At 52.1% G+C, this 26,657-nt stretch overlaps 1 protein-coding gene across 2 annotated transcripts; it reads left to right on the top strand.

Moving 5' to 3' along the window:
* Positions 1 to 728: 728 nt before the first annotated feature.
* E2F2 (E2F transcription factor 2) lies at positions 729 to 24,443 on the top strand. Of its 2 annotated transcripts, none has more exons than XM_032759269.2 (7): positions 729 to 1,380; positions 7,448 to 7,553; positions 10,184 to 10,397; positions 11,164 to 11,322; positions 13,428 to 13,542; positions 15,978 to 16,170; positions 22,601 to 24,443. In XM_032759269.2, the coding sequence occupies exons 1-7, from the start codon at positions 1,129 to 1,131 to the stop codon at positions 22,861 to 22,863; spliced, it is 1,302 nt and encodes a 433-aa protein (XP_032615160.1). In that variant the 5' UTR covers positions 729 to 1,128; the 3' UTR covers positions 22,864 to 24,443. The 2 variants fall into 2 exon arrangements, with proteins under 2 accessions (XP_032615160.1, XP_032615159.1); XM_032759268.2 differs by having other exon boundaries at positions 10,184 to 10,403.
* The last annotated feature ends 2,214 nt before the right edge of the window (positions 24,444 to 26,657 follow it).

Below are 26,657 nucleotides of genomic sequence, written 5' to 3'. Positions count from 1 at the left end.
GCAAGTTACCCAGCCTTTCAGACTATCAGTCTTTATCATGGGGATCATCATTCCTCTTCCCAGGATTGTTGGAATAAATTAACTAAAACAACGCTTGTAAGGATCTAGCATGGTGCTTGGCATCCTGTAGGCACTGAATAGATGTTAGTTTTCCCTACAAAGAAGTAGACTAGTTTGCCTCCGTCCCTTACCCCTCTGCCATTAAAGGGAACAGGTTCCTGGCCTTCATTTCAGCAGGAAAGGGGCTATGAGTGCACATGTGCTAGCTAAGCAACAATGCAAACTAACAAAAGGGCCTGTGGCCTGGGGAATACACTGCTGGGTCTGGGCTCAGGCCGGGACCCCGCGCCAAAATGTTTCCCTTCAATCCCAGAGAATCCGGGCCCATTTCTCGGGGCGCTGTGCACTGCTCTGGCCGCCTCTGCACTGTGCATCCCCGGAACCACCCTCTGTCTCCGTCTCACCGGCTGCTAGCTAGCGCGGCCGGCGGCTGGCGGCACCGACAGCAGGTGTGGCTGCCCCTTTAAGCGGCGAAGCAAGTGTTGCAATCGCCGCCTCGAGGACGGGTTCTTTCCGGGGGGTGGAGCCTGTACTGTTGCAGTAACCAACCGGAGCGCGGCATTTTCCGCGGGAGATCCGAATTTCGCGGCACGACGTTTGGCGCTAAAAAAAAAAAAAAAAAAAAAAAAAAAAAAAAACAGGCAGAGAAAGACTCAGGGACTAGAGAGCGAGCCGCAAGGAAGTCGGTGCAGTCGAGACCCCCCCTCCCCATCCCAGCGCATCGCGTCTCCGCCGAGCTTGAGGGCACGCCGGGGACCCCTCTCCAGAGCCGGCCGGACCCCAGGTGCCGAGGCCTTGGGGAGCGCGGGGAGTCCCGGGTCGCGGTGCCCTCGGGACGAGACAGCCCCTGGCAGTGCCACCACCGAAGCCGCCGGGCGATCTCCAAGCGCTGCTCTGCTCGGCCGCGGGCCAGGAGGGGAGGGTCCGGCCTTGCCCCGCAGGCGTCCATTGGCGGCTTCCCCCGGCCTCCGCGCCATGCCGCGGGCCGTGTGAAAGGCGGCAGCACCGGAACCCGCAGGTGTCCGCGGGCGCGCCAAGCCCTTTTGGGTAGGGGGCGCCTTACTCGCTATGCTGCAAGGGCCCCGGGCCTTGGCTTCGGCCGCTGGGCAGACCCCGAAGGTAGTGCCCGCGATGAGCCCCACAGAGCTGTGGCCATCCGGCCTCAGCAGCCCCCAGCTCTGCCCAGCTACTGCTACCTACTACACACCGCTGTACCCGCAGACGGCGCCTCCCGCAGCGGCGCCAGGCACCTGCCTCGACGCCACTCCCCACGGACCCGAGGGCCAAGTTGTGCGATGCCTGCCGGCAGGCCGGCTGCCGGTAATGCGGGGGGCCCCCACCGCTTCCCCCTATGCTTTTCCAGGTGTAGGAAAGAGGGAGGGGTGCCTGAGATCCAGTTTGAGTGGAGCAGGTAGAGTTTTGGGAAGAGGAAAGATGAGCTTTCAGTTTCCAGGACCCAGTGCCCCCAGTATCTGAGTAGAAGACCCCTTCATTTTCAGACTTTGGATGAAATAATCTCATCCATTGTAGTGGAGTGGAATGAGCACTGGATTGCGAGTCTGGAGGGAGACCCAACTCACTACTCCCAGTGCACTGTGTGACTTTGGGGAAGTCCATGCAGCCAACGTTGCGGCCATTCATTCATTACTTCATTGTTTGGCCAGAAACCAGTACTGGGTGCCTGCTATTGTCCAGGCAAAGAGTATGGCCTGGGGACACTGTGGGACTTTGTAAGACAGAGGGATAGGTCTAGTGGGTCTCTCAGGTCCAATCTGCCATGGACAGACTCCAGATTGTCCAGCCAGCTCCTGGTATAGCCCCAAGTATCTGCCCTAGGTCCTCCCCCAGGCCCAGTCTTCCCTCCCAGACAACCTGTAGCAGATACAAATGTGGGCAGCCCCCTTGGGTTCTGTTCAGATTGGCTGCCCTCTCCTCAAGCTCCCGGGCTCGTTGTCAGAGAGGGCCCAAAGCGTAGTGGCACCAGGCTCCCTGCCGACCTGGGCTCAAGGTCTGTTTTGTGGGAGTGGAATTCCTGGAGCCCGTGTGAATCAAAACAACTTTAGGGTGGGGGGTGGAGTGGGAAAAGCCTGGGGGAGTGGAGGTGGTGGTGGTTGAGGAGCCTGGTTTCTGGTGTGACTCTGCCACTAATTCTCTGTGTCCTTGGACAAGTCTTGGCCCCAGTCTGGGCCTCAGTGTCCTCTCCTTCACAATGTGTGTGTGCACAGGTGGCTGTGGGGCTAGCTCTTCTCAGCCACATTCAGCTCCAGGTCCTGGGTTTTGGAAGCAGGCTCCAGGGAGAGGAAGGGGGTGTTGTAGGTTTGCTTAGTTGTGAGTGCGGTGAATAAGTTTGGGTACAGGGATAAGACCACCCCCCACTGCCCCAGAGGCATCTGGTCAGACTTGTGCTAGTCAGCAAGCACGGATACCCAGCCAGCTCTGGATGCAGGCAGAGCCACCACTCCCTGCCAGTGGACTCAGGCTTTGCCCATGTTCAAAACGTTAACCTTCCTGGAGACCCCTCCTGCACATGATTTCTAACTAGGAGAGCAGTGGGCAGGAATGGTATTATCCCCATTTTACAGGTTAAGCAACTGAGGATAACTGGGATTGGGTATCTTGTGTTCGGCGTTTTATAGCCTAAAACATCTTTGTAGTTTGTGAGATAGATGGCATTAATAGCTCCATGTTACAGGGGAAAACTGAGGCTCAGAGAGGGGATGTGACCTAAGGTCAGAGATGGGGATGGGGTAGAGTGATGGGACTCACAAGGCAGTCGGCTCTTCTTTTTTTTTTTTATTTTTTGTAGAGACAGGGGTCTCCCTATGTTCCCCAGGCTGGTCTCAAACTCCTGGGCTCAAGCAATCCTCTTGCCTCAGCCTCCCAAAGTGCTGGGATTACAGGCATGAGCTACTCTACTGCACCTGGTCAGGCAGTAGGCTCTTCTCTATGTAGCCTTGACTTTCTTTAATACTGCCTGACTTAGGAGCTGAGATCCCCCCAGGGAAGGGAGCTTTGTGGCAGGCCCACTCTCCTCTGGCCTGCTGCTTTCAGACTGGAAGTTTCAGTAACAGCTGTGGTTTTACACTGCTTTGAACCCTCCCAGAGGAGCCCAAGTACATCTGTCTGTACCTCCCTCCCAGAAGGGCTCAGTGATCTTAGCAAGAAGGTCTCTCTTTTACTGAGTGCCTCTCCTGTGCCAGACACTGCTTGGCACTCTTCACGTTCATTATCTTGGTCGGGATGTCCAGAATGAGGCATCTTGCAGATAAGGAGACTGAGCAAAGAAAGGAAGTCACTTGCCTGGGTCACAAGCAAAGAAGCAGGGGAGTCTCCTTGCAGCAGACCACCCTAAAGGCCTGCCAGGCCCAGAGCTCCCACTCCTGTCAATCCCCAGATGCCCGGGGCCCAGCCCCGTGGGCAGGCCTGCCCTCTGCTTACTCATTTTACAAGGGTGTGACCTGGAACGGCTCCAAACCCAACCCTGGGTGTGGCCGCTTGCTTTGTGGCCAGGCTGCAAAGTGCAGGGTGAGCAGGATTTGTTGGGGAGCTTCTGTTTAAAGGGACCTCAGGCACTGTCCAAGGATGGCAACCAAGTTCAATGGCAGAATGAAGGCCAGAACCCAGATCTCCTGGCTCCCTGTCCAGAGCTCTTTCCAAGTCCTCTGAGGAAGGCTCAGGGAATGCCCCTTTATCGCATGCCTCCTCTGGCCAGGTGCATGGCGTCATTCTCTTTCATCCCGGCAGGAAGCTCTGCCCAGGCTGGTGTGCAATAGCACCATCTCTGCTCACTGCAAACTCCGCCTCCCAGGTTCAAATGATTCTCTTGCCTCAGCCTCCCAAGTAGCTGGGATTACAGGCGCCTGCCACCACGCCAGGCTAATTTTTGTATTTTTAGTAGAGATGGGGTTTCACCATGTTGGCCAGGCTAGTCTCGAACTCCTGACCTCAGGTGATCCGCCTGCCTTGGCCTCCCAAAGTGCTGGGATTACGAGCGTGAGCCACCACGCCCGGTCCTCCTTTTCTTTTAATTTGTCTACATTTTCCAAATTTCCTCTTGTGAGGCATGAGAGAAAATAAACATTTTAACACACAACTCTACAAGGCAGGTCAGGTGAGGAGATGTAGGCTCAGAGAGGCAAGACAGTGAATCCCAGGCTGCCCAGCTACCAAGTGGCAGAGCTGGGATCTGAAAGCGAGGTTCGACCCCTTACATTTGCTCCTGCCCCTACCATCTAACTTAGGGCTTAAGAGAGACCAGGCTCCACTCTGCGTGACCTTGGGCAAGTCACTTCCTCTTCCCCAAGTCCCAGTTTCCTCACCTTGGTGCCCGTAAGGGGGTTGTGCCTGGTGATCTCTGACCCTCTGCACTTGTGCAGCTGCCTGAGGAAGGAGCTGTACTCTTCTCCATAGGGGTTGGCTGGGTGGGCTTGAGTCCTGACCAGGCCTTGAAGATCCAGCCAAAGGGGCTGCCTAAGAGCGTCCAGGATAGAGCTAAGCTGGCCTCTGGCTGTGGCCATAGCCTTTGCTCTCCTCCCCTCATTGCAGTCTCTTTTCAGCTCACCCTTGAACTTTCCCCTTTTCCCACTGGTGCTCCCCATACATCAGTGCTAGCAGCTCCCCGGTGGGGGCACTCCTTATGGGCAAAGTGCTTTGCTGCACTATGTCACTGAATCCTCAGCATAGGTGGAGACAATGATGCCCATTTTATAGGTGACTTGAGGTCAACTGATTTCCCAGCTAAGAAGGGGAAGGCCTAGATGCAAAGCCAGGCCAGTCTGACTCCAAGACCTGTGCTCAGCCTCACCTTGATCCTGATCCTCCTGGGCTTGTCGTCTGCCACCTGTGTTCTGCAGGTTCAGCCCAAGCCATAGGCTGACTTTCCTCTGGGCACTGCCCAAAGGTGTCAGGGAGGTATCCTTAGGGGGACACTTGCTGCATTGGGACCCTGGGAGTGCAGAATAAGGATGAAGGAGAGTGAGAAAAGAGAGAAGGCTGTGTGTGTGTGTGTATATGTGTGTGCACGTGCATGCAGTGATGGGGGCAGGTGGGCGTAGCCCAGGCCTTGGCCCAAATTCTAGCAAATCCTGGGGCAGCGTGTGTGGGATGCAGCTGAGGCAGCCTGGTACATGGCTTTGGAGTCAGACAGGCCTAGGTTCAAACCCTGGCCTGGCCTTTTGTGTGACCTTGGGCATGTGCTTACCCTCTGTAAGTCTCCATTTCTTGGCTTCCGAGAGCCAGTGCCAATACTGATGTGGCAGGACTGTTATGGGCGTGTAACAGGCCCAGCATAGATATTCTGTTCCAGGTCTTGCCGGGGTTCTTCCTGGTGTGTTCTGGTGGGGGAGGCAGGTGTGGCTGGGGAGGCCCTAGGCTGCCCCACCTCCGCCTCAGGTAGAACTCCACCTGAGCTTCCCTTCCTCTCCCTGCCCTTGGTGCTCCTGCTGGGGGATATATGAAGAATACTAGGATGTGCAGCCTTGGTCAGGATTGATGGAGGCCTCGGAGCTCCCCAAGCCTCAATTACTTCAGCTGTACAATGGAGATTAGTGGTGTGGGAAGATTCAGTGAAGTGATGAATGTTGGGGCGTGGTTCAGGGCATGTGGAAGGTCTCAGCCAGTGACTGGCACTTTCTCCAGTGACAGCGTGGGGCTGAATCTCTAGAATGTAGGATTTCACCAGTTAGGAAGGTAGAAAAGGAATATTTGAGAGACTCATTCAAGAATGAGCAGTAAAGTGTTTGGATGGTTTCCAGGTCTGGGTAGTGGTGGAGAGCAAGAGTGTTATATCCAGGCTCCTCAAACCAAGGAGCAGGGCTCCTCAAATCAGCCCAGGAAGACTTCCTGGAGGGGGCAGGAGTGGGGGGAGGGGAACTGACAGCAGGAAGAGCTGTCACCACCTCCAACACCTGTCAGCCCAGCTGTGCTCAGCAGCAGTTAGAAGTCTCAGCCCTGCTGAGCATGACCTCACCACCAAATGTTAAAATAGGCCTCTCTGTCCAAGCCAGGGCAGGGGTGTCTGGGGGATCCAGAGTTGGAAAGAGGAAAGAAATGGGCTCGATGACCCCCAGAAGGATGTATGAAGGAAGAGGTTGAGATTAGATTTTCGGGAAGGGACTCTGTGTTTCCTGAACACCTACTGTGTGCTGAGACACAGGCTGAGAACTTTACAGAAGTTAAAGGAGCAGGAGCTAACCAGGGTCTTTCTCCTGCATGCAGACAGGGAGCTAAATAAGTGCTTCAAAGGGAAGCAACACAGGGATTAATTCAGCGTGTTCCAGGGTTTTTAAGATGCAGAGGCTGCCCAGGTGGTGCCTTCCTTGAATCCTTACAATAGCCCCTTGAGGTAGGCATTTTTACCCCATTTACAGAGGAAGAAACTGAGGCTCCTAGATGTGTAACATTTCCCCCAACTGGTACAGTGAGCCTGCGAAGGAGCTGGAGATTCAAGCATGGGTCTCTGACCTATGTCCCAGTGTCCCAGTGCCCCAGCCCTGCCCCTGCCCTGCCCCTGCCCAGCCCTAACCAGGAGAGAGGCCCTTTCCGGGCCAGTGCAGCTCTGGGCCTAATTGGGGCCCGGGTGGCAACAGGGTGGAGAGGAGCAGATGGGTCTACGGTTTGATTTCCCCAGCAGGTGTTTCCCAAGCTTGGCGGGAACAGAGAGGGGGAGCGGGGGGCGGGGAGGGGGGGTGGCCTCAGCTGCTTGTCCTTAAGACACGGGAAGGATTCATTGTCTGCCCCTCTCGGCAAAGAAAGAATGGCAAATGCAGTCTATTCAGGAGGCCCTGGGGCCCTCAAGCTGGAGTCCAAACATGGGGGTGGGGATGTTTGCACTGCTTCCCACTGTGGGCACCTCCCTGGGTTGTGGCACTGAGCCAGGAAGTCCCCTGGGTCTGGGCGGATGCCCAGCCCCGCCCTGATAAGGACCAGCTGTGGGACTGTGATGGGCACTCAGTCTGGCTGGGCCAGCTGCTTCTGTAGGGGGGCCCTTTCCCCACCCTGATGTGGTTTAGGCCCCACCCACTGCTTCCTCCTGGTATCATCCTCTGGGTGTGGTGGGGTGAGGAGTGGGTATAGGAGCCGGCTTAGGGCCCGTGGTTAAGGAACTCTGAGCCCTTGGCCAGACTGGCTTTTGTAGGGTCTCAAGTGCCTGGGCCTCAGAGGATGGGAGTTTTATTTGCCCTTCAGAAAACAAGAGTTCCCCTGAAAGCTCACTTCTCAGGTCACTGATGTTTTCCTATCAAGTATAGCAGTGCTTCACCAGGACTGGTGGTAAATTGAGGCACAGAGGTGGCTGCTAAGTGGCTTCATCGCTTTGGGCCCACATCAGGGAAAGGCTAAAGGAGGAATGATTCTCAAAGTCTGCCTCTCTTTCCCCCTTCTCTCCAAGGCCAAAAGGAAGCTGGATCTGGAGGGGATTGGGAGGCCCGCCGTCCCTGAGTTCCCAATCCCCAAGGGGAAGTGCATCAGAGTGGATGGCCTCCCCAGCCCCAAAAGTAAGCAGTGCTGATGGGGCCTCTGGGGTGGGGTGGTGCAGGGGCAGAGGGCAGTGCCCTGCCCAATCACTGGTAGTCATATTTGGATCACTTTCCAGTTTACAAAAGCTTCCTGTGCATTTTATGATTTGATCCCGCCAGGTAGGTAGGCTTGTCTCTCTTTACTAATCAGGCAACTTGAGACTCAGAGAGCTTGAGTGACTTGCCCATAGTCTCAGAGTGGAGTCAGGACTAGAGCCTGGACATGTAAATCTTGCACTACTTCTATGTTTTTTGTTTTTGTTTTTGTTTTTGTTGTTGTTGTTGTGAGACAGGTCTCGCTCTGTCACCAAGCGTGGATTGCAGTGGTGCCATCTGGGCTCCCTGCAACCTCCACCTCTGGGATTCAAGCAACTCTCTCACCTCAGCCTCCCAAGTAGCTGGGACTACAGGTGCATGCCACCATCCCTGGCTAATTTTTGTATTTTTAGTAGAGACACAGTTTCACCATATTGGCCAGGCTGGTCTCAAACTCCTGACTTCAAATGATCCACCCGCCTCGGCCTCCCAAAGTTCTGGGATTACAGGCGTGAGCCACCATGCCCGGCCAGTCTCGCATTACTTCTACCACACCATGTACTGCTCTCATGATCTAAACGCAATGACCAGTGTTTTATTTGGGAATTTATTATTCTTAAAAAGTTTTAATGTTTAGGTCAATGTAAATTTTTCTAAATCAGAGGAGCAGGGGCTAACCAGGGTCTTTCTCCCACATGCAGACAAGGAGCTGAATAAGTGATTCAAACGGAAGGGAAGCACAGATTATTCCAGTCTCTGCCACCCCAGAGGGTTTTAAGATCCAGAGGCTGCCCAGGTGGTGCCTTCCTAAAGCTAAGTTGGAGGGGGTTGCTGCCTCTTGATATTTTCAGTCAATATCCTGGATAGGCTGAGCGCAGTGGCTCACACCTATAATCCCAGCACTTTGGGAGGCCAAGGTGGGCAGATAACCTGAGGTCAGGACTTCCAGACCAGCCTGGCCAACGTGGTGAAACCCCGTCTATACTAAAAATACAAAAATTAGCCGGGTGTGGTGGCGCATGCCTGTAATCCCAGCTACTCAGGAGGCTGAGGCAGGAGAATCGCTTGAACCTGGAAGGCAGGTTGCAGTGAGCCGAGATTGCAACAGTGCACTCCACTCCAGCCTGGGAGAGAGAGTGAGACTCCATCTCCAAAAAAAAAAAAAAAAAAATCCTGGTTAGAGCAGGAGTTTAAGCAACTGTGTTTGGGAGGAACACTAGTTTTGGGGGTCCAGGTAGGCCTCTGCCCCAACCTGACAGGTCACTCCTGTGAACCTCAGTTGTCTCGTGTAAAAGAAGACACAGCTAGATCAGGAATGGCAAGAAAGTTTCCTCTACATTTGATTGGTCAAGGCTGCCCAAAGCACTGTCTTGAAGGATCCTGAGGCTCATGATAACTGGTCCTCCTCCAGAGGAACCTAAGACTCTAAAACTCAGGTTCCAGAATTACTAGATTGGCCACTAACTTGCTATATGACTTGGAAGTCACTCAATTACAAAAGTCCTCTCGTGGTTTTTTTTTTTTTTTTTTTTTTTTTTTTTTTGAGACGGAGTCTCGCTCTTTACCCCAGGTCGGACTGCAGTGGCGCTATCTCGGCTCACTGCAAGCTCCGCCTCCTGGCTTCACGCCATTCTCCTGCCTCAGCCTCCCGAGTAGCTGGGACTACAGGCGCCCGCCACCGCGCCTGGCTAATTTTTTGTATTTTTAGTAGAGACGGGGTTTCACCGGGTTAGCCAAGATGGTCTCGATCTCCTGACCTCGTGATCCGCCCGCCTCCACCTCCCAAAGTGCTGGGATTACAGGCGTGAGCCACCGCGCCCGGCCTCCTCGTGGTTTAAGATGCTGCAGCTGAGATATGGTCTTGCGACATCAACCTCATTGAGAAAGGGACCTTTTTCATGAACCTCCCCGACTTGATGTTACAGGACCGATTTTTCTCAGATAATCATTGTGATTCACATGGGAAGAAAAAGCAAGTGTGTGTCTATAAAAATGCTCTTAAATCCAGGCTTATTATTTCTACCCTATTCTAATTCCAAACTCTGGACATTTAAGTGGCAGGATAGGGTAATGGTTAAGAAGGAAAACTCTGGAGTCAGACTGCCTGGATTTGAATTCCATCTTTGCCACTTTCTAGCTGAGTGAGCTGAGCAAATTACTTAAACTGTGCCTCAGTATTCTCATCTATAAAATGGGGATGATTGTACAGCAACCTTACAGGGTGTCGTAGGGCTTAAATGTGTTCGTATATGGAAAGCACTTAGAACAGTGACAGTAGTTGTGGGTGGTTGTGTGGCAGCCCTAAGCTGTGGTGGAAATGTGCATTTCACCAGGAGTCAGGACACTAGGCTTCCAACACTGCCCACTGGCTGTGAGACCTTAAGCAAGTCACCTTCCCTCTTAGGTATCAGGTTCCCTGTCTGGACAGTGGTGGTGATGGATGCCCTTGCTCACAGTGCTTTGTAAACTGGAAAGTGGTGAAAGGTGGTACTTAATGAGCCTACGTCAATGGACGAGGGTCCTGGGCGGGTCCTCCCCTCCCTGAGCTGTGACTGGGTCCCTTTCTTCCTCAGCCCCCAAATCCCCCGGGGAGAAGACTCGGTATGACACCTCGCTGGGGCTGCTCACCAAGAAGTTCATTTACCTCCTGAGCGAGTCAGAGGATGGGGTCCTGGACCTGAACTGGGCCGCTGAGGTGCTGGACGTGCAGAAGCGGCGCATCTATGACATCACCAACGTGCTGGAAGGCATCCAGCTCATCCGCAAGAAGGCCAAGAACAACATCCAGTGGGTGTGAGTGCCTGGGCGGCCAGTGGTACCCTCCAATGGGTACTTGTGCTGTGGGCGGAGCCAGAGGCAATAGCCAGTGGGTGTGAGTGGCAGGGGCAGGGCTGAGAGCAACATCCAATGGGCACAAGGGCTGAGGCGGACCAAGAACAACATCCAATAGGCTTATTGCTGGGGGTAGAGCCAATGTATGGTGAGGAAGAGCGCCGTGTACCTGCTGAAGTAACCGGAGAACGTGATGCGGGGCAGAGTGGAGAATGACATCTGGGAGGTGTAAAGGCAAAGGGAACCCCAGATTCTTCCTCTTGAGTCAGAGATCCCAAGATCTACTTCTTCTAGCTTAGGGCAGTCCCCTGGGAGCTGAGTAGGGGGATCCTGGACTCCCTCCAGATCTGAGATAGGAGTACTCAAGCCTCCTCTCTCCATTTCTACAGGGTTTAAAGAGCTGACCTATAGCCCTTGGCATAAATCCTAAGAGAACCCAGGCAGGGAAGTCAGGACTGAGGCTACTCCAGTTGGAGGAGGCTGGGGCATGGGGATGAACAGAGTCGAGAGCCCCTCAGAAGTGGGGTTCAGGCCTTGACTTGTTTCTTCTCCCAAGCCCAAGCCCCAAACCTCTAGTTCCAATCCCTGGTAGCTCCCTGAGAGACAGGCATGACCACTGATTTGCACAACCCAGGGAAGCACCCTCATAGACTATTTTTTGAATGGCCTTGTTCTGGAGTTTCACCCACAGACTGACACTGGGGGGCTGCTCTGTTCCCAGAGGCAGGGGAATGTTTGAAGACCCCACCAGACCTGGGAAGCAGCAACAGCTGGGGCAGGAGCTGAAGGAGCTGATGAACACGGAGCAGGCCTTGGACCAGCTCATCCAGAGCTGCTCTCTGAGCTTCAAGCATCTGACTGAGGACAAGGCCAACAAGAGATATCCTCTTTGTTGGGGGAAGGTGTCAGGGAGCAGGAATCTGCTGCATGTTTATATCTATCCTGAGTTGATGCAGTAACTTACCCTAAGGGTCTGGCATCTGTTTCTTCCTTCCTGGGTGGCTTTTATTCTCAAGTCTATTTTTCTAATTATTTCTTTAATTTTTTTAGAGACAAGGACTCATTCCGTCATCCAGGCTGTAGTACAATGGCATGGTCATAGCTCACTATAGCCTCACACTCCTGGGTTCAAGTGATCCTCCCACCGCAGCCTCCTGAATAGCTGGAACTACAGTCATGTGCCACCATGCCTGGCTAATTTTTTATTTTTTGTATAGACAGGGTCTCGCTTTGTTGCCCAGGCTGGTCTCTAACTCTTGGCTTCAGTCGATCCTCCTGCCTCAGTCTCCCAAAGTGCTGAGATTACAGGCATGAGTCACTGTGCCTGGCCTCAAGTTTATTAAAGGTATTTTTTCATTATTGAAAATAAGCCAAGTACATTTCTTTAAATCTGGAAAATGGAGAAAAAGAATGACGAGCTGCCACCTTAACATAGCCATTGCTGCCGGGCGTGGTGGCTCAAGCCTGTAATCCCAGCACTTTGGGAGGCCGAGGCGGGCGGATCACAAGGTCAGGAGATCGAGACCATCCTGGCTAACACGGTGAAACCCTGTCTCTACTAAAAATACAAAAAATTAGCCGGGCGTGTTGGCGGGCGCCTGTAGTCCCAGCTACTCGGGAGACTGAGGCAGGAGAATGGCGTGAACCCAGGAGGCGGAGCTTGCAGTGAGCCGAGATCGCGCCACTGCACTCCAGCCTGGGGGACAGAGCGAGACTCCGTCTCAAAAAAAAAAAAAAAAAAAAAACCATAGCCATTGTTCCTGAACTGCACACAAAATGTGTTTTATTTAAATATAGTTGTAATGTAGTTGTGTGCCTGCTGAACATAGCTTTTTTTTTTTTTTTTTGAGACAGTCTCACTCTTGCCCAGGATGGAGTGCAGTGGCACAATCTTGGCTCACTGCAACCTCCACCTTCCAGGTTCTAGCGATTCTCCTGCCTCAGCCTCCTAAGTAGCTGGGATTACAGGTGCCTGCCACCATGCCCGGCTAATTTTTTTTTTTTTTTTTTGAGATGGGGTCTTGTTCTTGTTGCCCAGGCTGGGGTGCAGTGGCATGATCTTGGTTCACTGCAACCTCTGCCCCCTGGGTTCAAGCGATTCTCCTGCCTCAGCCTCCCGAGTAGCTGAGATTACAGGTGCCTGCCACCACACCCGGCTAATTTTTGTATTTTAAGTAGAGACGGGGTTTCACCATGTTGGTCAGGCTGGTCTCGAACTCCTGACCTCAGGTGATCCATCCGTCCCAGCCTTCGTAAGTGCTAGGATTACAGGAGTGAGCTACCGCACCCAGCCTTCACACCCAGCTAATTTTTGTACTTTTAGTGGAGGTGGGGTTTCACCACGTCGGCCAGGCTGGTCTTCAACTCCTGACCTCAAGTTATCCACCTGCCTCGGCCTCCCAAAGTGCTAGGATTACAGGCATGAGCCGCCACGTTCAGCCGAATATCTTTATACATAGAATGCTTTCCCATATTTTTACTTGTTTCCTAGGTCAGATCTCTAGGATTGAAATGATGAGGTCAAAGAGCATGGACTTTGCTAAGGCTCTTTCATGCATTTTCCAAAATCATTTCATATCTAATTGGTTTTGGATCTGACCTTGTATTTTTGGAAGGATGCTAGGCATTGTGAGAAATATAAAGAAATAAAACACGTTTTCCTGCCTTCTCAGAGCTAATGATCTAGTTTGAGAGATGAAGCCTTTACATAAGGCAACATTTTTTATGATTTATAATGTAAGGCAACATTATATGATTTATAATGTAAGGCAACATTTTTTATGATTTATATCCCCATCTGCTTTCCAAAGGGATCCAAGGTAGCTTATGATATTAACAGGTTACGGATTGTATTATTTCTAAGTTGTACAAGGAGTGAGAAAGTAATATTCAGAGGCTTAGGAGAGGTGGGTGAAGGTGCTTCCTGGCAGGTTTGGGGTTTGAATTTTGACCAGACAGTCACTTTTCTTGACTCTCCTGCCCTACGCTGGCCTATGTGACTTACCAGGATATCCGTGCTGTCGGCAACTTTAAGGAGCAGACAGTGATTGCCGTCAAGGCCCCTCCGCAGACGAGACTGGAAGTGCCCGACAGGACTGAGGTGAGAGGGGAAATATTTGGTGGAGAGCAGGGTTGAGACCCTGCCAGGGAGGGTTCCAGGTGGCTTTGCAGACTCTGTCCCTGGCACTGCCTAGCCCCATGCTTCTCAGGCCCATTCTGGTGTCCATGGCAATACTGGTGGCCTTCAAGCTTGGGCAGAAATGGCAGAAGCTGGAAAGGGCAACGGAGACTGAGCAGTGGCCTGAGAAGATGTCTGTTCCTAGTTTCTTTCTGCATCCCACCAGCCCTGGGTTCCTGCGCACATGCACACTCATGCTCACATATGACGCTGTCAGTACTCATGAAAATCCTTTCATGCGGACCGTGCTTTCCCAGGTTAAAGACCAAAATTCCTGACACTCCCTATGGGGCTTTGGTGCTCTGAGGCCCCAGCTGACCTTGCCAACCTCCTTTTCCGTGCTGCCCCATCTGTCTTTGTTTTGGCCACACTGACCTGTCTGCAGTTTCTCCATTGCACTAAGCTCGTTCCTAGTGTGAGATCTTCTGTTTTGTTTTATTTATTTATTTATTTATTTTTGAGACTGAGCCCAGGCTGGAGTGCAGTGGTACGATCTTGGCTCACTGCAACCTCCGCCTCCCGGGTTCAAGCGATTCTCCTGCCTCAGCCTCCCAAGTAGTTGGGATTACAGGCGCCCGCCACTACACCCGGCTAAGTTTTGTATTTTTTTTAGTAGAGATGGGGTTTCACCATGTCGGTCAGGCTGGTCTTGAAGTCCTGACCTCATGATCCACCTGCCTCGGCCTCCCAAAGTGCTGGGATTACAGGCATGAGCCACCACACTCAACCTATTTGTTTTTTTTTTAAGACAGGGTCTTGCTCTGTCACCCAGGCTGGAGTGCAGTGGCATGATCTCAGCTCACTGCAACCTCTGCCTCCTGGGCTCAAGCCATCCTCTCACCTCACCCTCCTGAGTAGCTGGGACCACAGGTGCATGCCACCATGCCTAGCAAATTTTTTGTTTTTTTTGTAGAGACGAGGTTTTGCCATGTTGTCCAGGCTGGTCTCGAACTCCAGCATAGAAGTGATTTGCCCGCCTTGGCCTCCCAAAGTGCTGGGATTATAGGCATGAACCACCACACCTAGCCCGTGCAAGACCCTCATACATGCTCTTCCCCTCGAGCTGAAATGCTCTTCCCTCTCTGCCTGATTTACTGCTATTCATCCTACAGGTCTCAACTCAAATGTCACTTCCTCAAGGAAGCCTTCTCTGATTACCTCCAGACTTCATAAACACCAGTGCTTTTCCACTGCCTTTAATCTCCATTTGCTGAGGTATATTTGGCATGATTACACGATTGCATTCTGCTTCATCTATTAGTGTGTAAGCTTCACAAGAGAATGTTCTGCTCACCTTGTATCCCTTGCCCAGAGCCTGGCATATTATAAGGACTCAAGAAATAATTTATTTGAAGGAAGAACTGGGGTTGCAGAGACAATTAAGGTCCCGCCCCTACCCTTGGAGGAGTTCAGGACTTAGTGGGAAAAAGACGCTGTCATTTATAGACTGAAGATGTGCTTTGAGAGCATAGAGAAGGGGTAGTTAGAGGAGGTATCCCAGGTGGGGACAGTTAAACTAGGTCTTGAATGAATAGGGTTTTTGCTAGGTGTAGTTCTGTGTGAGTACAGGCATGGAGACCTGGACATGTGCCTGGATGGCATGCGTGTCATCAGTTGTGGCTTCAGTTGCGGTTATGTGGTAGGGAAGAGACAAGGTGGGAAGACCAAATACTAGGACTCTTGGTTACAAGTAACAGAAAGCCAAGTCCAACTGGCTTCAGCAGGAGGTATGGGTAGGGGTGGTGGGAACCAAATGACAAGTCCCAGGGGAGATTCAGAGATTGCGGGCAAGGCTGGATGTAGATGCTCAGACTATGACTTCAGGTCTGTCTCACGCTTTTCATCTCTCTGCTTTTCTCTGTGCTGACTCCATTCTCCTTGTGGTGGCAGAGGTAGCTTTTATGATACCAGCTCAGCAACCCCAGTGGGAAGGGGGCTTCCGTTTCCCACAAGTCCAGCAAAAGTCCTGGGCCTAGTGCTGGTTGGATCCACCTGAGCCATGGGCCATCCTGAACCAATCATGTCACACTAACTTTCCTGGCTGCGTCACAAGCTCATCCACTGGCATTGGGGAAGGGTGCTGCCCCCCCGCCCCAAAACTAGATGACCTGAGAGTGGGGGGAAGAGTGATTTCCCACAGGAAAATCAAGGTGTTCCCCCTAAAAGAAGTGGGCTTCGGGGCCAGACAGCAGAAACAGCGGAAGTCCACCTTAGGCCAGATGGAGTTGGTCTCAGTGCCAGCCCAGGGTTTGAGCTTGCACCCATGGATGGCAGCAGCCACGTGCGTCTGTCCATACACACTAAGTGTAAGTGTCCAGCTGCCCAGGGCAATGACCTGGCTTCTCCTCCTCCTCCAGGACAACCTGCAGATATATCTCAAGAGCACCCAAGGGCCCATCGAAGTCTACCTGTGCCCAGAGGAGGTGCAGGAGCCGGACAGTCCTTCCGAGGAGCCTCTCCCCTCTACCTCCACCCTCTGCCCCAGCCCTGACTCTGCCCAGCCCAGCAGCAGCACCGACCCTAGCATCATGGAGCCCACAGCATTCTCAGGTAGGTCCCTTGTCCAGAGGGACAGGAGGTGGGGGGAGGGACCGGCCTTAGTTTTCTCTTCTACATCAATGTTTGTTGAAAACCTCCTGTTTTATCCAGCAGCTGGGGATGTAGTCATCCTACCCCACACATGTGCATTGTACTTAATGCTTTATAAAGCCTCACTAGGAAGGCTGGTGCTGCTCCAGGACAGAGGAAGGCCTGGATCTGAATCCCAGCCTGTCCACTTACCAGCTATATGACCTTGGACAATTTACCTAACCTCTCTTGGCCTCAATTTTTCTCATCTGTGAGTTGGGCGCAGTAATTAATACTGTCTAACTCATAGGTTGTTGTGAGTTATAGCTCACGCCTATAATCCCAGCACTTTGGGAGACCGAGGCAGGAGAATCATTTGAGACCAGGAGTTCAAGAGCAGCCCGGGCAACATAGGGATACCCTGTCTCTACAAAAAAATTTACAAATTAGCCGAGTGTGGTGGCACAAGCCTGTAGTCCAGCTACTCGGGAAGCTGAGGTGGGAGGATCACTTGAGCCATAGAGGTTGAGGCTACAGTGAGCTATGATCATGCCACTGCACTCCAGCGTGGGCAACAGAGGGAGACCCTGTCTCAAAAATAAAAATAAGAATAAAATTTTAAAAAATAGGCCAGGAGCTGTGGTTCCCACCTATAATCCCAGCACTCTGGGAAGCTGAGGTGGGAGGATCACTTGAGCCCAGGAGTTCAAGACCAACCTGGGCAACATAATGAGACTCCATCTCTAATAAAAATAAAATAAAATAATAAAATTTGCCCATTAAAAAAAAATAAGACATAGAGGTGATGTGTCTTACCTAAGGTCTCCCAGCTGGGAGGCAACAGAGCCGTGTCTTGAACCTTGGTCTACACACTCCCAGCCCAGTGCTGTCTCCACAAGGCATAGATCAAATCAAAGAAGGGGCTTCTGGCTGGGAGGTGGACAGTATGGTTAAGAGCTGGCTACCCCTGATGGAAGGTAGTACAGGTAAGTTGCCAGGGAGCAAAGTTCCTGAGAGCTTCCCAAAGAGGGTGGGAGTCTGGAAGGAGTACAAATGGAAGCCTGTAAAGGCCCCTCTCCAGAAAGCTGGTGGGAGTCTGGAAGGAGTACACATGGAAGCCTGTAAAGGCCCCTCTCCAGAAAGCGGGTGGGAGTGTGGAAGGAGTACACATGGAAGCCTGTAAAGGCCCCTCTCCAGAAAGAGGGTGGGAGTGTGGAAGGAGTACACATGGAAGCCTGTAAAGGCCCCTCTCCAGAAAGAGGGTGGGAGTGTGGAAGGAGTACACATGGAAGCCTGTAAAGGCCCCTCTCCAGAACAGTTTTTGCCTTTTCCTGGATCACACATCTGGTTAGACTGGCAGGATTCTTCAAGGCTGTGTAGGCCAGTGTTCCACTTTTTGTCTTCTTAGCAGCAGAATCCTCTTAAGTAGAACCCTAGTGTTTAGACAAAGGTAGAGCTAGAGCTGGGCTGATGGGAGAGGCTTGCTGGAAGGGCTCTGCAGTACACCGGTTGTGTCCATTTCCCTAACTCAGAGGTTAATAAACTATTGCCTGCAGGTCAAATCTGACCTGCTTTTAATGACCCATGAGCTAAGAATGGTTTTACATTTTTAAAGAGTTGTGGGAGAAAGAAAAAGAAGGCAACTATGTGACAGAGACCACAAGTGTCCCACAAAGCCTAAAATACTCTCCAGCTTTTTTTTTTTTTTTTTTTTGAGACAGAGTCTCGCTGTCACCCAGGCTGGAGTGCAATGGTGTGATCTTGGCTCACAGCAACCTCTGCCTCCCGGGTTCAATCAATTCTCCTGCCTCAGCCTCCCAAGTAGCTGGGATTACAGGTGCCCGCCATCACACCCAGCTAATTTATTTATTTATTTATTTATTTTTTGTATTTTTTAGTAGAGGCAGGGTTTCCCCATGTTGGCCAGCCTGGTCTTGAACCCTTGACCTCAGGTGATCCACCTGCCTCGGCTTCCCAAAATGCTGGGATTACAGGCTCCAGCTCTTTATAGAAGTTTGCTGTCCCCGTCTAACTCAACCCTTCTTTTTACACATGAATGAACAGAGGCCCAGAGAGGGCAAGTGGCTTCCCTAAGGTCACACAGCAAGTTGATGGCAGAGCTGGGACCAGAGCCCGGCCTCCCAACTCTTCTCTAATGATCTCTCCTGTGTCTGTCAGGCCTCATCAGGGACCAGAGCTTCTCCCTGTGCCAGCCATCTGTCCCTCGGGGCACCTCCCCAGTGCCTATCTCCCATCGCAGACCTGTGCCCCACCCTCTGGTCCATCCTCCTCCTGCTGTGCCTCCTCACGCAAGTGTCAGCATGCGCATAGCCCTCTGAGGCTGGAAGCACCTTTGCTTCAGTTGTCCTCTGAGACCTTGGGTGGAGGTGGCAGATCCCAAAGCATAAACAAGGGTGTGAAGTTGTTGGTTTTTTTCTTTTTTTGAGACAGAGTTTCACTCTATCACCCAGGCTGGAGTGCAGTGGCACGATCTTGGCTCACTGCAACCTCTGCCTCCCAGGTTCAAGCAATTCTCCTGCCTCAGCCTCCCGAATAGCTAGGAGCACAGGTACATGCCACCATGCCCGGCTAATTTTTGTATTTTCAGTAGAGACAGGGTTTCACCATGTTGGCCAGGCTGGTCTCGAACTCCTGACCTCAGGTGATCCACCCACCTCAGCTTCCCAAAGTGCTGGGATTACAGGTGTGAACCACAGAGCCCGGCCCGGTGTGAAGTTTTTACCTGAGTTTTACAAATCAAGATCCTGAGGCCCAGAGAGGAGTAGAGGCTTACAGAGCAGTCAGTGGTGGGGCCAGCTCTCATGTCATGGCTGTCCCCGCCGACCCTTGTCACATGGCCTCATAGTATTATCCCTGCTGAAGGGAGGAGGAGGAAGTTTTCCTGGTCTCGGCTCACTGCAACTTCCACCTCCCAGGTTCAAGCGATTCTCCTGCACAGAAACACACACACACACACACACACACACACACACACACGTGTTCCCTGCTGTGTTCTGAAACAGCATGGTTTTGAGGTCTGCGTGCCAGAAGCCATGTAAGAGAGGAAGCCACTACAGTCTTGGGACCTGGGTCCTGGCCCTGGTTCTGCATTACCGGGGAAGTGTTCTCTTCAGCCTCAGTTTCCCTCATCTGTAATGGAAGGGGTTTGAACAACATCGTCTCTGACGTTTCTGCAGGCCCTGACATTCTGAGATACACCTAAATGTAGCTGATGGCACAGGATTTGAAATTGGGAGACCTGGGTTCAAGCCTGTATCTCACCTCTTAGTGACTTGGTGACTGTGAGTGAATCACTTTAACCCCTCAAAGCCTGAGTTCCCACATCTCTCAAATGGGGACACTTGAAATTTCCTCATGAATATTGAGTGGGTTATAGAAGATGACATGGCATAAATGTGATTTAAAAAAAAAAAAGAAAGCTTACGTGGCCGGCTCCGGTGGCACACGCCTGTAATCCAGCACTTGGAGAGGCTGAGGGAGGTGGATCACTTGAGGCCAGAAGTTCCAGACCAGCCTGGCCAACACGATGAAACCCCATCTCTACTACAAATACAAAAATTAGCCGGAGGTGGTGGTGCATGCCTATAATCCCAGTTACTCAGGAGGCTGAGGCACAATAATCACTTGAACCAGGGAAGCAGAGGTTGCAGTGAGCTGAGATCACACCACTGCACTCTAGCCTGGCCGACAGAGTGAGACTGTCTCAAAAAAAAAAAAAAAAGCTTATGTGAAGAGCATCTACTGAGCTGGGCCTGGTGCTGTTTTAGAGACAGAAAAGCAGTAAGAGCCATTCAGAGTGTGGTGGAGAGACACTTATTACAAAAGGTGATTCTATTTCTGGACGTGATCAACAGCAGGAGACAGCAAGGTCTGACCTATAATAGAGATTTTCACATGTGTTTTATCAGTTACTGCTTCTAATACTCATCCCTGTTTTTCCACATGAGGAAATAGAGTTCTGGGGTTCCATGGCTGGTGAGAGGAGGCGCTAGAGTCTAAGCCCATATGCTCCCCGCTCCCAAGCCAGGCCTCTGACTGTAACATCAGCAGCGTGCCAAACAAACCTTAGATTTTTTTTTTTAATGCAAATACATTTAATGGACTTCTTTGGGCCCTAGTTTTCTCATCTGTAAATAAGGGTAGCAGCACGGACTCCCTCAGGGCCGTTTGAGTGTCCAAGGAGGCTGAACCACGCCTCGCCTCAAGGGCAGTGCCACCACCTCCCCCATTAGCCTTGGTAAATGGGAGCAATTTTTAACAGGAGCAAGGGCAGCATGCAGACGCGACAAACCAGTGCTTATTTATTTATTTATTTATTTATTTTTATTTTGAGACATGAGTTCTCGCTCTTGTTGCCCAGGCAGGAGTGCAGTGGCACGATCTTGCCTCACTACAACCTCCACCTCCTGGGTTCAAATGATTCTCCTGCCTCAGCCTCCCTATTAGCTGGGATTACAGGTGCCTGCCACCACACCCGGCGAATTTCTGTATTTTTAGTAGAGATGGTGTTTCACCACGTTGGCCAGGCTGGTCTCGAACTCCTGACCTCAGGTGATCTGCCTGCCTTGCCCTCCCAAAGTACTGGCATTATAGGCATGAGCCACCATGCCAGGCCAAACCAGTGCTTCATATGCACTTACCATGCAGTCCTCTGAGTAATCCTTTGAGGTAGGTAGAGTTATCATGCGCCATGCAGAGGGGAGGAAATGGATGCTGTAAAATGTGAAGTCCAGAGCAAGACTCCATCTCAAAATAAATTAAATAAATAAATAAAAGGTGAAATCACATGTCCAGGGGTGCACCACCAGTCTCAACAGGCAGACTAGCATCCCATCACAGTTGTATCTTCAAAATAATACTTGGCTGGGGCTTAAGGAGTGACTCCAATGTGGGGGATTCTCAGCATCAGGATATATATGGCAGGCAATTTCCAGTGCCTCATTGCATGTCCCTGTATGGGAAATCACCATCTTACATCTAAGTGGAAATGAGCAGGTTGGGTGTGGTGGCTCATGCCTGTAATCCCAGCACTTTGGAAGGCCGAGGCAGGAGGATTGCTTGAGCCCAGGAGTTCGAGACCAGCCTGGGCAACAGAGTGAGACCCCCGTCTCTACAAAAAAGTTTGAAAATTAGATAGGCACGGTTGCATGTACCAGTGGTCCCAGCTACTCAGGAGGCTGAGGCGAGAGGATTGCTTGAGCCCAGAAGGTTGAGGCTGCAGTGAGCCGTGTTCACCCTACTGCACTCTGCACTCTAGCCTGGGCAAGACCCTATTTCAAAAAAAAAAGAAGGCGAGAAAGAAATGAGCATAGAGTGCTGGAGAATGGCTACTGAAAGGTCAAATAAGATGAGGCCAGAGAAATGACCATTGGGTTTAGCAGCATGGGGGTCACTGGCTCAGGGACATGGTGGGGAGAGACCCCAGACTGGAGTGAGTTGAAGAGAGAATAGTAATAGGGAAGAAGAGACAAGATCAGGCTACTCTGGAGAAAGTTTACTGTGCAAAGGAGCAGAAAAATGGGCCAGTAGTTGAAGAGGGTGATGAGGTCAGGTATAGTTGTGTGTGGTGGAGAGTAGAGTCAACGTAACAAATTTACCATTGTAACTATTTTTAAATGTACAGTTCAGTGGTAATTAATACATTCATAATGTTGTGTAACCATCACCACCATTCATCTCCATAACTCCTTTCCCCTTGTAAAACTGAAACTCTGTACCTATTCCCCATTCCCCTCTCTGCCCAGCCCCTGACAACCACCCTTCTACTCTCTCTCCCTGCGATTTTGACTAAGTATCTCATGTAAGTGGAATCACACAGTGTTTTTTTGTGATTGGCTTATTTCACGTAGCTTAATGTCCTCAGGGTTCATCTATGTTGTAGCACGTGTCAGAATTTCTTTCCTTTTTGGTCGGGCACAGTGGCTCAGGCCTGTAATCCCGACACTTTGGGAGGCCAAGGGAGGTGGATCACTTAGGGTCAGGAGTTCGAGACCAGCCTGGCCAACATGGTGAAACCCGATCTCTACTAAAAGTACACACATTAGCTGGGTGTGGGGGTGCGGTGGTGCGTGCCTGTAGTCCAGCTACTTGGGAGGCTCAGATGGGAGAATTGCTTGAACCCAGGAGGCGGAGGTTGCAGTGAACCAAGATCGCAACACTGCACTCTAGCCTGGGTGATAGAGTGAGACCTGGTCTCAAAAAGATAAAAAATACATGAAAAGGGGTAGGGTTGGGTGTAGACTCTGGAAGGTGGATTTTGAGAGCAGGACAGTCCACCCAGGCTGAGGAGAGAGGAGAAGGGTGCAGTCATCCAGAGAACCGGAAGTTTGTCCTCGCATGCTGAGGAGTTGGATGCTAGGGCCAGGCGTAACCTTTGTCTGTTTGTCTCCAGCGCCAGCGCCAACCCCCCAGCAGGCCCCACCGCCTCCATCCCTGGTCCCCTTGGAGGCTACTGACAGCATGCTGGAGCTGCCGCACCCACTCCTGCAGCAGACTGAGGACCAGTTCCTGTCCCCGACCCTGGCGTGCAGCTCCCCTCTGATCAGCTTCTCCCCGTCCTTGGACCAGGACGACTACCTGTGGGGCTTGGAGGCGGGTGAGGGCATCAGCGACCTCTTCGACTCCTATGACCTTGGGGACCTGTTGATTAACTGAGTGGCCCTGCCTGCCCCCAGCAGCCTGCCCCCGACTCTACCTCCTCACAGACAGGCGACAGCCCCTCTGCCTGCACAGGGACACTGGACACTAGGTGCTGCCCTCAGGGCATGGGGTCTCCTCGCCTTTCCCGCCCCAGCCGGCGGAAGCTGTGTGGGGAGATGTGAATGGTACGGGTGAGGAGTGGATAAGGGGTGTGTCCTCACCTTCCTAATGGAAGCTGGGCCTGGGGAGGCCCATCCAGTCTTCTGACTTCTGACCTCTCACGAGAAGGCTGCAGGTGAGGTGGCCAAGTCCAGGGAAAGGCCCTACCTCCTTTTGAGGGGTAATTAGGACCCTCGACGTACCAAGAATTACGTAATGCCTTTGTATTTATTTCAGGTTGAGTTGTTTGTTTGTCCTCCCTGAATTTTAGCAGGGAGGTTGTTCTAGTTTTTAGTGAGACCTCTGCAGACAGACCCATCAGGGCCCATCGCTGTCCATGTTCCAGGGCAGGTCTGGGTTTCCAAGGGAGGGTCCCGGGCCACGTCCCTGGTTTCTCCACCGTGGTGGGGGCTGGGACTCTGAGGGGCTGTCCAGTCTGCCAGAATGCTAATTGCACTTAGGCCTCATAGTTCTAGTAAACGGCAGCTGTAGGCCCTTTTGCCTCTAGCCCTGTTCTTGGCCTCACATCTCCAGCTGAGCTGCTGGTCTTGGCTTCCTGGTTGCCTCTGTCCCAGAGATGGTCCCAGGGAGCCATCCTAGGGCAGGTAGCGCTGAGGCTCCTGTGGAAACAGGAGCCCCCTGCTCGGGAGACCCCTTTCCTGAGGCCAGAAGTCCTTACCTCTCCCTCCCCTTGCGATGTAAAAATCGTCCAGCAGAGACAAGCTCCCGCGGAAAACAGGAACATGGGGGCAGCTGTCATGGCTGTGGCGGGCACTTTTCCTCAGAGTTTCTGCCTTGCGCTGGTCCAGGAGCCATTTTGCACCAAGGACTTGGTAGGCAGAGGCAGCCCCACTGTAAAGGAGGGTCAGATTAAAACAACAAACTGCCAAAAGCATCCCCTCCGCCCCCCATGTGGCACTGGCATCATTCTTTGCTTCCCTGGGAGGAATTTTTTCACCATATTTATTGAAGGGGATGGTTCCTTAAGGACGTCTCTGCCCGTCAGAGCTCACTCAGACCCCAAGGACACAGGTGACTGGGGCTTGGTGACTTGTTCACTCCTTTTTTCCTAGGTATACTGAAGGGGTGACAGAGAGAGGTCTTCATGGCAGACCAGGACTTCACAGCTAATGGGGAGAGGAACTCATGTGACCTCTTCAGGCCTGGGGTCCTGAGGGGGTCTTTTGGCTTCAGCCTGTTCCCCCAGAGGCTTGATCATCCCACACTGTCCCTTCAGTCCAGCTGCTCTTCTCCCCCACCCACCCCGGGATGTGGGTGCTCTGGGTGAACCAAGGCCGTGCCTTCTGGAGAGAGGCTCAGGGGCTGGTCTGAGAGGCCTGCCACCCACCCCTCAGGGAGCTAGGTTTTCTCAGAGGCTCAGCTGGACAGCACTTTTTAAAAAAAGTTTGTAGCATTAAGCTGGTTTAAAATATGAAGTTGGTTTTGTTGCATGACTCCTGAGCTGACTGACTGATGTCTGAAGTTTGAGACTAGGGATTATTTCAGGGTGGGGCCCAATGTGATCTAATGCCCAGCTGGGGACAATTGTGCCTCATCATTTGCTCAAATTCCTGGGCCCCCAAGTTAGCCCCCTCCCAGGAGTGGTCAGCAGGTCACAGCTGCCCCCACTCTATAAGCAGGGCTAATTGCGTACCCTTTACAGAAGTGCTTTTGTTCTCCTCCCCAAATACTCACAAGGGTCTTATCAGAAGCCCGTCTTGAAGTCCGGCATGCGCAGGGATCCTGTGTGGGATCTTGTTTGTGGTGAGTGGGCTGCTCTGAGGTCTCCACTGGGCTGCCATTTAGCCATGTGCCATCTCTGAAGTCAGAGGTGTTTGACTCCCATCCCTTGGGCTCTGTCTGGAGCTTTCCCCAAGAATCACATCAGAGAAAAGGAAGAAAAGGCCTGCAGGACCCACTGGGAATGAGTTTAATACTGAAGTCTGAAAGCTCATGCCCTAGAGGCCTCTCCATATGGCTGGACAGGGGAGCTGCCCTCAGGCTTGTGCCCTGTGTCCTCAGCAGCTGTCTCTGTCCCCCTCTGCACTATGCCTTTGGCACCGTGCCTGGCCAAGGGGCCAGACCTCCCAGGCTAAGCCTTAGATTCAGTGCAGGACACAAGCTCATGCCCGCTTCTTGCCAGTGACACTTGAAACCTCCCGACTTCCACAGAGCGCTTTCAGGACACATTGTGAGTGGTATTTTCTTTTCTTTTTTTTCTTTTTCTTTTTTTTTTTCAGATGGAGTCTCGCTCTGTTGCCCAGGCTGGAGTGTAGTGGCCTGATCTCGGCTCACTGCAACCTCTGCCTCCCAGGTTCAAACGATTCTTCTGCCTCAGCCTCCCGAGTAGCTGGGACTATAGGCATGCACCACCATGCCTGGCTAATTTTGTATTTTTGGTCGAGACAGGGTTTTGCCATGTTAGTCAGGCTGGTCTTGAACTCCTGACCTCAAGTGATCCACCACCTCGGCCTCCCAGTGTTGAGATGACAGGCACGAGCCACCGGGCCCAGCCTGAGTGGTATATTCTTTAGGGACCAGGTAGACTTTAAAACGAGGGTAGGAGAAGAGCTAGTTTCTTTCTGAGGTAAATAATTTCTGCCAGGAAACTTCCCAGCCCCACCAGCAGCCCCCCTAAAAAAATCACTCATATCCCCAGGGACTTGTAAAGCTTGGGCCTCCAGGAAATCATCCAGTAGAGTTGGAGATCCAGAGATTTCTTGAAGCCAGGGACATGCTCGTAACTCCTTTCCCATTAAAGGTGTTAGAATAGACCAGAGGGTGTCCCCTTTCCACAGTAATGGCACCGGCTGGTGTGCCTTCAGGGAGGAAGAGGGAGGTGGGCAAGCTTGAAAAACTGGCTTTAGGATGGTTCTGACTTTGTTCTCCCTCCCCAAGTGTTCTCAACCTCCATCCTGCAGTGTTCAGAGTTCAGGGAAAGGGTTTGGGTGCCCCAGCATCCAGGTGTTGTGTGGCTTAGCGCATGTGAAGTGAAAACCTTTCGGGGTTGTTTGGAAGCAGCTTTCTGGTTCTTGTCATTGTATCCTGAGGTCCCAGAACCCCATTCTTCCACGAGGATCCTCAGTGACCATGGTGGCCACACACCCGGCCAGCCTGCTGGCTCCTGGGTGAGCTGAAGAACCTTGCCTGTGGCACTTTTTGAGGGTGAGCTGGCCCCGAGAGAACATGGTCCCTGTGCTGGGACTCGTGCGGGTCATTTCCCGCCGGCCTCGTTTCACCTGGTCCTGTCTTGATGAGCACCGTGTAAGCCTCCTTGTATTGAGATAATTGGGCATTAAACATTAAACTGCAGCTCTGGGCATCTTGTCTTTGTCGTGCTTTCTGAAGCTCATTACCAACTGTGGATCTGGTCCCTCCGGGCTAGGTGTTGGGGGCTGTCCTGGCCAATGCCGGGGGGGTACATGATTGCCCAGTGGATTTCCCTCCAAGATACAGCCTCTTATCACCATGCCTGCAATCTCACCTTTAAGGCACTGAAAAGTTCTCAGCACCCAGATCTAAAATGTGATCAGCCCTGACTCTGTCTCCCCTATCTGGGCTATTTCCACAGCTTCCTGAATGGTCTTGCTGCCCACATTGTCCCTCCCACCCTCTACATCAGTGGGTCCAACTGTAGTCCTCAGACCAGC

This window comes from Hylobates moloch, unplaced genomic scaffold (genome assembly GCF_009828535.3).
Source record: "Hylobates moloch isolate HMO894 unplaced genomic scaffold, HMol_V3 SCAFFOLD_9, whole genome shotgun sequence".
NCBI lineage: Eukaryota > Metazoa > Chordata > Mammalia > Primates > Hylobatidae > Hylobates > Hylobates moloch.
This window is presented reverse-complemented; position numbering and strand designations above follow the sequence as displayed.

Coding starts and splice junctions, on each gene's coding strand:
- E2F2 (XM_032759268.2), top strand. CDS start 1,129: ATGCTGCAAGGGCCCCGGGCCTTGGCTTCGGCCGCTGGGCAGACCCCG. Junction 10,404..11,163: donor AAGAACAACATCCAGTGGGT/GTGAGTGCCTGG, acceptor CTCTGTTCCCAG/AGGCAGGGGAATGTTTGAAG. Junction 16,171..22,600: donor GGAGCCCACAGCATTCTCAG/GTAGGTCCCTTG, acceptor GTTTGTCTCCAG/CGCCAGCGCCAACCCCCCAG.